The following is a 14527-nucleotide window of genomic DNA, read 5'->3' as shown; positions in this document are numbered from 1 at the left end:
CTCTTACCGATTTTGCACAGCAGATGAAAAATGAAGCAGTTTATACAAAAATATTGGAAATGCTTTCCAAAATAAGTTTAAAAAGTTTAGAACAAGAACTATCAAAAGTATATAAGTGAAATACTAGATTTATTCAAAGACAAATGCATAATGCATCTGTGTAATACTACCGTCTCTGTCTCTGTGTCTCTGAAAACTAGCTCTGTAGTCACCTTTGTCTACGCAGTTAGGCATTAATAACAGGTACTGTTCAGGGCATACACTGTGAAAAAAAAAATGAATGAGTAATTGCTAAAACATACATATCATGACTCCTTAAGATAATATGAATATTTAATGAAAATTCAGCATTTAACATCTGACTCTCATCCTGTGGACCTACAAGGAAAAATGCAATAATTTGTTTTACCCATTACCATCTTACAAAATCAGACAGAATGAATATAAGCAGTGTTTTTTAATAAAAACAGCAATTTAATTTCAATCAAATATATTACCACCCTATTCTTTTATCCTGTATATGTATCTAATTGGCATAACCTACTGATTACTGAAATCAGTAAAACTCCAATCCATGATGCTTCAATTGCTTGGATCAATAAACATCTCACATCCGGAATTCATTTTTTCTTACACTATAAGCCTGATTATCAGTTCCTATAAAAATGCTATGCCCTACTCCTTGCCCCCGTGAGTGGAACTAGTCTTCCGCACAAGGCTAAGTGACAGTACTTCTGAACATCCACACCCAATTCATCGAACACACATATTCTGGCTCCTCTCAGACACGGTCACCCACGGGCAAGCTGCTCTCCTAGTTGTCTTGTTCCTCATAGTGAGCATAACCACTGGCATAGGTCCTTCCTAAATTCAAATTAGTAAATAAATCTGATGACTCAGCATCTGAATCCTTTCCAACTTCATCTTCCTCCTCTTCATCATCCTCTGCTTCATCTTCATCTTCCTCTTCATCATGGTAGCTGCTATCACCATACTTATCGGAAGAAAGGTTCTTCCAATAGGCATCATACCCAGAAGCTCCATCTCCCTCTTCGCCTCCAGTCTGCCTGCCAAATTTCAGGGAGCGTGCTGCAAAAGACAGATATGTACATGGCACCTTGTTCCGATTCTTTACATCTTCACCTTCCTCTACAGTATACAAAATTGTATGAATTTGATTGGCTGCTTCTTACTCCCATTTTCCTAATTTCCTCACTTAGTACTTCACTGGAAAGAAAGGAGACCTTAGTAACAGCCATCAGTTCTATCCTACTCAGAGTCTATATACATACCATACATAACAAAAAATAAAGACAACACTGTCATTTCACTAAATCTAGAAAAAGTTGGAAAACAAAATAAGAACAACAGCACTCTCTAAACAGAATTCAAATAAGGCATGTTAAAAACTAAAATGCTCTTCATTTGATGGATTAAAATTTTATTTTCAAATCACAGAACTGTTGATTTCATGTCATTACATTTTTCTTAAGAGAACTACTCTATACTTCTGGTGTCCGACAAGACAAAGCCCTTCATTTCTTCTAAGAGGCAATATGGTTTAGTGCAAAAAATCAGCAAAACCATCAGTGTGAGACTCATTGTACAACTACATCTTTGATTAAACAAAAGTACTGTCAGAGTCATTTAGAATTCTGGTTCCACTCTATGGAACCATCCATTCTATGTTTCTCTTTAACAAAATTATAAGCTGTGTTACTACAAGCTTGTTTGTAGTAGTGTTATTCCTTCATAGAAAAGTTATATAAAAACCACAAAACAATTTCCTATAGTAGTGATATATTACATAATACGCATAGCTGCTCAAATACCACACACCTACAAAAAGCTTCAGAATGAATTCCTACTTCCAAGCACTGAAGATTACCAGCACTCGAATATTAAAGATTTATAGCTGCTCAATTATTTAACAAGGAAAGCTTCAGCAAAGGCAGAAAAATCACTTTTTGGTCTTAAATTTCAGTATTCACTATGTCATTAACTGAGTCAAATGCCAAATATCAAAGTGAATGATGGTGTATTTCTTAAGTTAAATTGAGAAACTTCACCCACAAATTTTCCAAGGCTGTAAAATTCCATTTGCTTAAGAGAACACATTCATCTTTTCATATACGAAGAAGAGTCAAAAACAAAAATAGAAAGAGAAAAAAAAGAGATAAATCTTGTCTAAGCAAGAAAGTAAAATCACTCTATTGATATTTTAAGAAGAGCCTTACTTGACATGCTGAGATCCTTAGTTTCCTGAGTTTCGTGTCCACATTTGGGGCAGGGAGGCTGTTTTCCTTTTTCTTGCTTAAACACTTTGCTCCTTGTGTGATCATCACAGAAACAAGCCTATATAGGAGAAGTAAAAATAAGCAAGTAAATAAATAATTCAAAAAATATACAAAATTATCATTCAATATTTCCAGGAAATTTAAAGGCAGTTTTGTTAGGGTAGAGATTAAGACTTTTGTTAGGACTGGTCACACTCCTGATTTAAATTTCTTAAGGGAAATAGTCTTTGCCAGACCTCTCTGAACTATGACCTAACATAAAGCAGAAACTATATACAGGGTATGACTAGCCACACTGATTCATTCATAAATAACACAAAGCCCCTGATGACATAATGGTGAATAGCGTATTCACCCTCACAGATATATAACCTAACCAGGACACAGACAAGAGGAAAGGTAATTGCGAGACACTGTGCACTGAAAGGGAAGAGCAGCGGAGGGGCACCAAACCAGTTACAGGATTCAGGAAAGGCTTCCTGGGAAACATGACATGTTGGCTGAGATCTGAAGGAGAACAAGGGTACAGGAGGGTAAACAAAATTGGAAGAGGAATCTAAGGCAGAGGAAACAGCATAGACAACACCTGAAAGCCATTTGGTCAAATTGGGGCAGATCTGAGAGAGAAAGAAGAGACAGGGTTAGGACCAGAAGAATCAGAGACATGTTTCTGACAGGAAGTGAATTGGCTGCACCTGTTCAGTGATCTTTAACAAACGGAAATGCTGGAGACAAGATCTAAGGAAACAGAACATTATGGAAATCCTCACTTTACTCAAACTCTCCTAAGCAAGTGAATTTTGATGCTAATTAAAATATACCCTCAACATTTTGGTCAGAATATTCTCCATAAACCTAAGGTGTAAAAACACTGAGCCAAGATTCAGGAGATATGTGCATTAGTGTCACATTAGATAAGCCAACTGGATGACCTTTGGAAAGTCACTCAGCTTTCCCAATTCAATTTCACAATCTCCAAATTAAAGAAGTAAACTACATAATGTTTAAAGGCCCTCGTAGATTAATTTATAGCTACAGCTATAAATAATCTGAGGTGGAGGAGTACTGGGAATAAAAACAAAATCTAAAAATAACAAACAAACAAGTATACCTTACAACGGAGACAGGAATGCTGACCAAGTCGATTGCATGAAACACCTATGGGCAAAAATACATAATACATAATGTCCAGATTCAAACTTGGAACAAAAACACTATTTTCCACAGATTTATATTTGAGGTATTTAGATCAATTATTAACATTTTTCTTGTCTCATAATATAACCTAGAAGACACATAAAATGGATGGAATCCCCAGCCAGGAGGAAGAAAACAAAGTGCACATACCCAGCATTCTTTCGCTAGTATGGCACTAATGATTCTCCAATCTTCCATTTCTCCAGATCCAGGAGATGGCAAACTTCATTAATTATATTTAGAAAACTGAAATGGTGAGACATCCTTTTTTCCATGGCACTGGCTGAAGTTCTTCCCTTTATCACATAATGCTTAAGTCTTAAAAAACGGGGCGCCTGGGTGACTCAGTCGGTGAAGTGTCTGCCTGCATGAGGCTCAGGTCATGATCCCAGGGTCCCGCGTGGGGCTCCCCGCTTAGTGGGGAGTCTGCTTCTCCCTCTGCCCCTCCCCCTGCTTGCGCGCTCTCTCTCTCTCAAATAAATAAAATCTTTAATAAATAAATTTTTAAAAGAGTAATTTTCTCCATTAATATATAATCTCTCCTGATGACACAGGCTATTGCCATTTTTTGCATAACTTCTGATAAGGGAAGAGAATATGTCAGGTAGAAAGGATGGCTATGAAGAGAAAATAATGTTCAAGTGGGCAGTAAAAGATGGGAAAAAATCCCAAAATATTTTATTCCTATTTTAGTCAATAAGCCATGTTAATTTTGGTCACCACCTATAATTACTGAGGAAAAACCTAAACTTAAATGCAAATACATCAAAAAAGCCAGAATGTCTGGCACATACTGACTGTGCCAGATATGGAAAAAGAAAAAAAAAAGTACCAGAGGTAGAGAGAGAGAAAATAAACTAAGCCTTACCCTAATAAAGCCTGAATATAAACCATTAACTTCCAATTCACTTAGAGGTCTTGAAATAATAAAAAGGAAAACAAATAAAAGGAAGCCTGTCTTTTTAATGCAAATATTTGACCAGATGTTTCTAATTTGGGAATTCTCTTACTTAGTTTTGCATGGTTCATGGGTAGCCTTTTTAATATGAACAGGCAAATATTTTTTTTAAACTCAGAAATGATGCTCTTAATTATGTGTATTATTATTGCTTCTGTCCAACCATCCTGCTTTCTTCCACAGTAATGCCAGTAATTCAGTTGGATATGTATTATTTGTCCTACGTGTTAATAATAAAAGTTAAAAATCAACTGAGTATTTACTATATACAGTTGACCCTTGAACAACATGGGTTTGAACTGTCCAAGTCCGCTTATGTGCAGATTTTTTTCAATAAATACAGTGCAGTGCTTTAAATGTATCTTCTCTTCCTTATGATTTCCTTAGTAACATTTTACTTTCTCTAGCTTACTTTATTGTAAGAATATATAATACATACAAAATATGTGTTAATCAACCATTTATGTTATCAGTAAGGCTTCTGGTCAACAGTAGGCTATTAGCAGTTAAGTTTTGGGGAAGTCAGAAGTTATATGCAGATTTTCAACTATGCAGAGGGTTGGTGCCCCTAACCCTGATATTGTTCAAGGGTTAACTATATTAGGCATATATAAGTATACCAAATTACTCCAATAATAACCATATTATTTCATTCAGTCTGTGGGGACAAAAATCTGAAATCTCAATCATTTCCACCTGAAGATACGCCCAGAGAGTTTTTTGGCTCCTTCTTCATTTGGTCAAAAAAAAAAGGGGGGGGGTATATTTAACCAAAATGTTATAAATCTCTTTTAAATACATAGCCAGAACACATCCTGGAAGTACAAAGCTCCCAACCCAATCTCCCAGTGTACATCAGGCATTTCTCTTTGTTTTTTTTTTTGTTTTTTTTGTTTTTTTTTTTTAAGATTTTATTTATTTGACAGAGAGAGAAAAAAAGCGAGCACAAGAAGGCAGAGCAGCAGGCAGAGGGAGAAGCGGGCTCCCCACTGAGCAGAGAGCCTGATGCGGAACTCGATCCCAGGACCCTGGGATTATGACCGGAGCAGACCTTAACCGTCTGAGCCACCCAGGAGCCCCAGGCATTTCTGATATAGAATCTTCTCCTACCTCCACTACTTGAGTCGTCGACATGCCACAGACATGATCCCAAGAAATTAGTTGTTGCCTATCTTACCCTCATCCTTTCTTCTGGGAACTCAAACTAGGATGGAACGTGGCCCTACCATTCTTCTTTCCCTAATTACCTCAAGCCACACATATGCACTCCAGTTCACTGCCCAGTTATTCCTCTCCCCAAGAGTTACAATCTTGGACTTACATAAACAATGCATTTCTCCCAGATTCTAAAAACACTTTGACTTTCCTAGTTTTAAACTAGGGAATGGTTTCCATTCTAAATCTATCTCTATGTCTTCAGAGTATTTTTAAAGAGAGCAGGTTGCCATGCATGAAAACCTGCTGATAACAAGCCATTTTAAATTAGAAGTCCCGGAGCCATTTTAATTATTTAAAAAAATAGAGGCAGAGTCAACACATTTTTTTTGTTTTTTCTTAAAACATCCTTCCCACTGATAATGCAGGTAAATAAGTATTTTAAAGAACTTCTGGATCTCCCAATTCCTAAGTAAAGTCAAACCTATAAATGATGAGATATGACCAATTAAGGGGGTGGAAACAAGCTATAACTTTGGGGCCTATGGGTATGGTTAGGAAAATATTTCAGAAAAAACAAGCACTGGATGGCAACCGGCAAAGAAAGAACGGCAAGAAAAAAATAAAGCAAGAAAAAAAGAAGTAAAGAAGATAAATTACAGTAAACCAAAGATACCCGGGAACCTGCAATGAGCATGACCTTCATATCAGGTATCAAAGACATGATGACAGATTTATCTTAAAATCCTGTCAACTATTCTGCTTTTGTATTTTTCCTTTGTCTTTTACTGAATCACTAAAACTTTCTGATGAAATTACAGTCTTATCACTCACAGTTGCCCATCTTTGTGGTTCAAATGCTACAAAATACTCAAAGCTCTCAAGCCCCAAATAAAGTAATTCAATTTTTGTATTATACATTTTGCAGAAGCCTAAGAATGGCTCAAAACTGCTATCTACTTTGAGATGTTCTTTAACCTTTGAGAGTTTTTCTATAGGAATATTTTAAGAATTACATATATATGCATTTATATATAGACATATATTAAAACTGGTAACTTATCAACTTTAAATTTATAGGAGAATACAGAGACTAGCATTTCATATCAAAACAAAAACCAAACTCAAGGAAGTAAGTATCTGGGGAATTTCAGCCTTTTCTATAATGATATCAACTATTTAATAAGGGCCTTCTAAGTAAAAGGTACCATAATAACACTTTATATGGATTCTCATTTTAATTAACTCTTTGAAAAAGAAATTAGCATCTTCCTTTAATATATAAGGAAACTCAGCTTGAGGAAGATTTGGTGATCTGCCCAAAATCACATAACCAGCAGGTAGAATTTAAGTAATGTTTGACTCTAAATCTTGAGCTTTTGAGAATCAAAAATAATGCAGAAATTATAAAACACAATCTATCAGTAAAGATAATACCATTGATAATACCCAGTCAGTAACACTAGTTTTCAAACTGGAAGTTACATGACAATTATGTGTGTAGGTAAAATACATATGCCTGCACCTACCACAGACTTGAAAGAATCGCCAGAGATGAGGCCTGGGTGCCTATGTTCTCAAAAAAACCTCCGCAGGTCTTTCTAATGCATACTTTTGTCTAACAGTCACCGAAACCAACTAGCAGGAACAAACCAGGGGTAGTATCACATATCACTTACTTGAAGGCATTTGGAAATGTACGTGGGTTGGGGGTTGGTAGGGGTGGGACTTGTTATAGTAACTCGAACTTGGAGGTGAAAATGATATTTCGTACCCAGGACCAGGAAGGCTACAAGTCCTATAATGTCTGATCAATCCCACATAACCAAGAACTGACCCAACCAAAATGCCAGTGGCATCCCTACTGAAAAAAACATCATGTGGTTCTGAATTTTTTTTAGAAACAGAAAATAGATATTAAGTTGAATTACAGACCACAAAAGCCTGCATGAAAAACTAGATTCTTTTTTGAGTCTCACACTTAAACTATCAAGAATCCTGGGTATAAAGGACATCTAATTTATAAAAACTTACATTTGAATGTTTCCGCCTCTAAGACCTGACAGCTGGCTTGATGTTCAAACTGATCATCTTCACAGAGAAAGTTATGACAAAAAGAACAACTGAATATTCTGCCTCCTATGAATTAAAAAACAAAACGCACAAATGTAAACATGACAAATTTCAATTTAAAGAAGTCAAGCGATTTATTTCAGAATTACACCAAAGTAACACAGTTTTTGTTCTGGTAAAGGCTGCAATGAAAACTGCCAAACTCAACCATAAAAAAGTGGATACTCATATAAAAAGAGCATCCAGAATATTTCAAAGTCAGCCTTTGCTTACAGTAAAGTTCACTGCTCGTACGTAATCACTCACCATGGTCCCAGACGCCTCGCTCACACTCCACACACTCAGCGTCAGTAAGAGGGCAGGCACAGGCGTGTGTACTGAGACATTTCCTGCCGTGGCAAACCCAAGCTTCGCAGAAGTCACATATTGCACCCTTGCAACCAAGGAACACACAAAATTAATCTCTGTCACTTGCCTGGCTGCAACCATTGTTTAGCCAATGGCAACCATCAAAACTGTATACATTTAGCAATTTATCAACCCTCAGTGATAGTGGGTAACTTCATTAAATTTTGTTTAAGCCAAAATTAAAGAAAGTTCTCTGAAAATCAAATTACTTCACCAACAGGTATTTACAATATAAAAAAACCTGACTATAAATCAAAAGAAAAAGAAGGGGGAAACTACATACTTAATCCTAATACTGATCATTAAAGTAAGTCACGGATTTAAAAGTGCTGCCTTCAAACTGAATTCTAATTCGAATGGTGTCCAGAATCCACATTTAAGAATTCTTATCTACAGGGGCGCCTGGGTGGCTCAGTCATTAAGCGTCTGCCTAAGGCTCAGGGCGTGATCCTGGCGTTCCGGGATCGAGCCCCACATCAGGCTCCTCCACTGGAAGCCTGCTTCTTCCTCTCCCACTTCCCCTGCTTGTGTTCCCTCTCTCGCTGGCTGTCTCTATCTCTGTCAAATAAATAAATAAAATAAAATCTTTAAAAAAAAAAAAAAAAAAGAATTCTTATCTACAGCAATTACAGTAACCAAACTGAATTTTTTTTTAATTAGAAATATTTCTGACTTAATTCCTTCCTGAATCATTTACAAAATGAGTCACATAGCTTTTCTAGAATTACTGGGAAAAAATATTAAACTTCTGTCAGCATCTTTTTTCTGTTAAGGCGACTTATGCTTTGAATCATCACTACATTTCTTTGTGGAAAAAAAATTAAAATAAAATACACAGAATTAAATAATAGGGTAAGACTCTCCAATTCTACATCAAGATAAGATAGACTAAATCTTTCAATAGCACAGTGACATCTATAGAGTATTAATTGCTAGAAAGGATCTTAAGAAAATGGAACTAGGGACACCTGGGTGACTTAGTCGGTTAAGCGTCTGCCTTTGTCTCAGGTCATGATCCCAGGGTCCTGGGATCAAGTCCCGCATTGGGCTCCTTTCTCAGTGGGAAGCCTGCTTCTCCCTCTGCCTGTTGCTCCCCCTGCTTGTGTGTGCTCTTTTTCTCTGACAAATAAATAAATAAATTCTAAAAAAAAAAGAAAAGAAAAAGAAAAGAAAGAAAGAAAATGGGACTAGCTGGTCTTTCCTTTACAAGTGACAAATAGGGGCCCAAGGCTTAAGTGCAAATCCCAGAGCTACGTTACAGTGGAGCTGGGATTTAAATCACAGTGCTCTGAATCTCAATTCAGTGAGACTGTAACAGAAGTAGTAAAGAACAAATAGGAAAGATGTTTTTTGAGCTGTAAAAATGGATTATCACTGTGGATGGTAAATCCTCAAATATATCTCTTGGAACATCCAAAGTTCTAGCAACAAGAAGATGACACACTAAACTGAGTAATCCAGGAGAATTTACAAGAGATGATTTCCAAAGGACAGGGAATGGCTTAGAAAAAACATAAGGGATGATGCAGTTACCACCCCTGAGCCTAAAACACGGGGAGTGGAGGGAGTTACCAGAACCTTGAGAGAGGGCAGTGTGGAGAGGATTACCTGGCCATACGGAGAGGAACTGCGGCTAATCCATGTCCAAACTAGGATAAGCTAATAAAACCCAGGCTGTACTGTCCTCCCATCTACAGGTGTCCTGCCAGGGTTTTCCACTGGCTGAACCCAAAGGGAAGCCAGAAGGTAAGAAAGCCATTGATCCAGTCCATACACAGAGGCCAGGTTCCCAGGGCAAAGCAGGGTAGAGAAGAGGGAAGAGAGAGGGAATTTCAACAGGAAACTAGAAGATTCCCAGAAAAATCACTTTTCTAGAATTTACAGCTAATGATACATGAGTCTACTGAAATGTTTTATATAAGAGATCATTCACATTCATACAACTTAGTGAATTTTTTAAAAAGCATTTGATAAATTTGGACATAAGCAAGCTACCAAGGAAGATTACACTGATTTATGAATAAAGATAACACTGACAATCCTATATTTAAAATGTGGAGAAATTCACAAGATACTGATGAATATGTCTAGTTTCTTGCTTCTGTAAGATATGCTCACGTGAAATAGATCATATAAACGTGTGCTTCAAGATAGAAAATTATGTTCTTGGGATGTTGCTATAAATAAAGTATCTGCTTGACATAGAAGTGCTATTACTTTCCTTAGAGAATGAAATTTGGACCTGAGCATAGAATCACACAACAGTGGGGCACCTGGGTGGCGCAGTCTTTTAAGCATCTGACTCTTGGTTCCAGCTCATGTTGTGATCTCAGGGTCATGAAACTGGCCCCACGTCGGGCTCTACACTCAAGTGTCAAGTCTGCGTGGGTTTCTCTCTCCCTCTTCCTCCGCACCCACTCCTCTCTCAAATAAATAAATAGATCTTTAAAAAAAAATAAATAAACCACACAACAGAATACAGTAAAATTGGTTAAAGAGGTATTTTTGCGTGAAAAAGAGAGCAAAATGGATCACACATTTTTTTTATTTTTTTTTATTACAGCATTTTATTGTGCTTCATTGTACTGCACTTCACAGCTAGTGTATTTTTAATAAATTCAAGGTATGTGGCTACCCTGCATCACCGGTGCCATTTTGTAAGGTTATAGCTGCCATAGATGGTGATTCATCTAATGGACCCGGGCAAAGTAAACTGAAAACCTGGAGAAGACTCACAATCTTAGATGCCTTTAAGAACATTACCTGGGATTCATGGGAACAGATCAAAATATCAACATTAACAGAAGTTAGGAAGAATTGATTCCAACCATCTTAGATAACACTTTGACAGGTTCGAGACTTCTCTAGAGAAAGTAACTGCAGATGTAGTGGAAATACCAAGAGAATAAAAAGTGGAGCCTGAAGATGGGACTGAATTGCTGCAATCTCATGATAAAACAGATGAGGAGTTGCTTCTTATGAATGAACTAGGAAAGTGACTTCTTGAGATGAAATCTACTCCTGGTGAAGACACTGTGAAGACTGTTGAAATGACAACCCAGGATTGAGAATATTACATAAACTTGGTTTATAAACCACCAGCAGGGTTTGAGAGGACTGACTTCAATTTTAAAAGAAGTTCTCCTGTGGGTAAAATGCTATTAAATAGTATCACAGGCTATGGAGAAATTGTTATTATAAGAAATTGCAACAGCCACCCCAACCTTTAGCAACCACCGCCCTGATCAGCGGCCAAGAACATTGAGGGAAGACTCTCCACCAGCAAAAGATTACAACTCACTGAAAGATCAGATGATGGCACTTTATAGCAATATTTAATTAAGGTATTTAAAATGTTTCTTTAGATTCATGCTATTATACATTAAATAGACTACAGTATAGTAAGTACTGTAAACATAACCTTTACATGCACTGGGAAATCAAAAAGTTAATTTTGACTTGTTCTATTCCAGTATTTGCTTTATTGCAACTGTCTGGAACCAACCCACAGTATCTCTGAGGTATGCCTATTTAAAACAATGAATTTCCTTAGAAAATTCTAATGTAATGAGGAAATTCTATGTAAGTCTATGTTAAATATGTATTCTTTTTTGAAATGTAAAGCTATAAAAAAGCTACAGATACTAGGTTCTTTTGAAACTAAGCTGCTTTTTAACCAAAAGCTTGCACCTTGCTTAAGCAGGGCTTTTAGTACAGTAAATGACATTCTATGAAGTCTGATTAAGATACTTTAGAAAGGTACCATTGACAAATGAATTTTTGTTTAAGTCAACTTTAAAAAAGTTTCCATTTCTTATATGTTTTCCAATAAGAAAAAACGGAAGGAACCAAAAATAAGTGGGTAATATAGGAAAATCATACAAAGAAAATGCCGCAGATAATCCAGAAAACTCCAGGTTGACTGAATCACGCACGGAGAACACAGTGCTATTTAGAAAAAATAACCATTGGTCAGAAATGGTTCTTATGCTTGGAAACCTGCTCATCTAAGAGATGGAAGACAAGAAACTTACCACCATTGCAAGGCCAGTACTGTACACACCAGCATGCTTTATGACACAGTCTGAAGACTTCATCATGCACTTTGTTTTCCCTAGTAAAGAGACAAATTTGCATTATTATTCTTGCAAAGTAGTACATGTAAGTACTCACTGATGTCGCTTTTTATCTAGCCTCAATTCCTACAGGAATAACTTGAAAATGGATACAAATCAGTTTACTGCTCATGTTACTAAAAAAAATGAGATCAATGTAACACAGATCTAACCTGAATCAGATCTTTTAAGATTAGAAATTTATTAGTAAATCTATAAAAATGTATTACACAATAAAATTATATGCTAATTATTGTTTGCACTAAAATCAGAAATTCCAAGTTAGTCTGTAATCTAACAATCATTAAAGCAGTTTAAAATCTTGTGAATTTTCAGATGAATGAATACAGATTTTAAAAAGCTATGCCTTAAAATGAATTTTACAGTTTATACTTCACATAAAAACAGCCTGGTCTGAAGTTATTGTTTCTTTCTTTACACAGAACATCTCAAACCAAACCAAACAGTGAGAATGCAATTTACCTGGTTCACTTATTAGTTTATCTATATGTAAAAATTTACAAACATAGCCCCCAAATAAACATTTTTCCAAAAGAATTTTGAAATAGTGCCCAAATGAGCGGAAAAAACAGGAATACAGTGATAGAGCTAAAAATCTCCATATAGCCACAAAAGCTCTATTCTAGCAGCAAATCACCAACATGAAACACTATCAGGAAATTCACTCATATACTATGTCAAGATTAATGGGGACATATTAATCACCCATCTCAGATTCTGCAAAGTAGAACGTGAAACACACAGAAGGTGCACAATTTTCCATTATCTTGATTATCTGAGGAACAAAGCTAGGACAACAGGAAATGGGAAGAGAGACTGGAAATGAGAGACACCAGCTACCTAACTGTTCCATGTCTAAGTACAAGAATCAGTAAGTGGGAAATAAATTCACGTACATAGCACTATATAATTCAAGCCCAGACAACACTGAAAATATGGGATGGTCCTAGCAAGAACTCAATCTCCATAATCCATTTTCTCTTTTTTTTTTTTTAAGATTATACTTATTTGACAGAGAGTGAGCGAGCATGCACAAGCTGGGGGAGGGGCAGAGGGAGCCGGACAACTGGACCCTGCCACCCCCTCCCAGCAGGGACCCCAACACAGGGCTGGATCCCAGCCGAAGTCAGACACTTAACTGACTGAGCCAACCAGGCACCCCTCTATTTTCTCATTCTAGATTCATTCGTCTTTTATAAAATAAGGATACAAAAACTGGCAGACAAGTAGTCTCTCTAGGCCAGTATTTTCTTTTTTTTTTTTTTTTTTTAAGTAGGCTCCATGCTAGGCCTGCTTAATGCTGGGCTTAAACTCATGACTCTGAGAGTAAGACCTGAGCTGATAAACCTCAAAGGATGGCCCCTTTGAAAACCAAAACTACACTAGAAATATTCAGGGATGTAGCCCTAAACTTTCCTAATTTTCTGCAATGTTATCATACATAAACACATTTATGTGACTATATCCCAAACTGTGTTCCACCTGAAACTATCACCCCATAACCAAAGGGAATATTTGTTCAAATAAAAGTTTGGGGAGTAAATGTGGTGTGAACAAAATTAATTAGGTTTCTTTACTGGAGGTCTTCAGAACCCTTAACATACAAATATGTAACAGAAATCTCCCAGATAGAAACACAGGGATGAGTAAGCAGCATTTCTCAAATGTATGCATTATTTTAAGAAATACCTATTAAGGGACTCCTGGGTGACTCAGTTGGTTAAGTGTCTGACTTACTTTTGGCTCAGGTCCTGATCTCATTGTTGCGAGATCGAGCCCTGTATCAGGCTCTGTGCTGGGCATGGTGCATGCTTGGGATTCTGTCTCTCCCTTTCCCTTTGCCCCTCCCTCTGTCTCTCCCTCTCTCAAAAAAAAAGAGAAAGAGAGAGAGAAAGAGAGAGAGAGAAAAAGAGAGAAAGAGAAAGAGAAAGAGAAAGAGAAAGAAAGAAAGAAAGAAAGAAAGAAAGAAAGAAAGAAAGAAAGAAAAAAGAAAAAAGAAAGAGAAAGAAAGAAAGAAAAGAGAGAGAGAAAGAAAAGACAAGACCTATTAATACCTCAAATATTCTGTGGAAGGCTATTTGGGAAACACCAATCTTCTTGTACGGACTACCATTTAGTTTTACCATTTAGTTTACTTTGAATAATCATTTACTCTGAATAAATACCTGGGAACTGAATACATACCTCAGGAACTCTACTGAAATCACTTGGGAAAACATATGAGGAAATTCCAGATATGCTAAGTGCCAAACAGAAAAAACTGGCACCAGTAAATGTGGAATACATTTATTCTCAATGGTCTA

General features: G+C 36.6%; 1 protein-coding gene across 2 annotated transcripts in view; it reads right to left on the bottom strand.

Annotated features, from left to right (window-relative positions):
* Positions 1 to 319: 319 nt before the first annotated feature.
* Positions 320 to 14527, bottom strand: part of ZNF330 (zinc finger protein 330) — a 19075-nt gene continuing 4867 nt past the window's right edge. For both annotated transcript variants that reach the window (XM_040626333.1, XM_008685426.2), the window contains 6 exons: positions 12123 to 12202; positions 7987 to 8113; positions 7642 to 7746; positions 3409 to 3455; positions 2238 to 2355; positions 320 to 1089 (listed from right to left, as the gene is read on the bottom strand). In XM_040626333.1, the coding sequence (XP_040482267.1) occupies positions 815 to 1089; positions 2238 to 2355; positions 3409 to 3455; positions 7642 to 7746; positions 7987 to 8113; positions 12123 to 12202 (752 nt within the window). In that variant the 3' untranslated portion in view covers positions 320 to 814. The remainder of the gene's footprint in view (positions 1090 to 2237; positions 2356 to 3408; positions 3456 to 7641; positions 7747 to 7986; positions 8114 to 12122; positions 12203 to 14527) is intronic.

The sequence above is a fragment of the Ursus maritimus genome, unplaced genomic scaffold, assembly GCF_017311325.1.
Source record: "Ursus maritimus isolate PB19 unplaced genomic scaffold, ASM1731132v1 scaffold_11, whole genome shotgun sequence".
NCBI classification, from domain to species: domain Eukaryota; kingdom Metazoa; phylum Chordata; class Mammalia; order Carnivora; family Ursidae; genus Ursus; species Ursus maritimus.
This window is presented reverse-complemented; position numbering and strand designations above follow the sequence as displayed.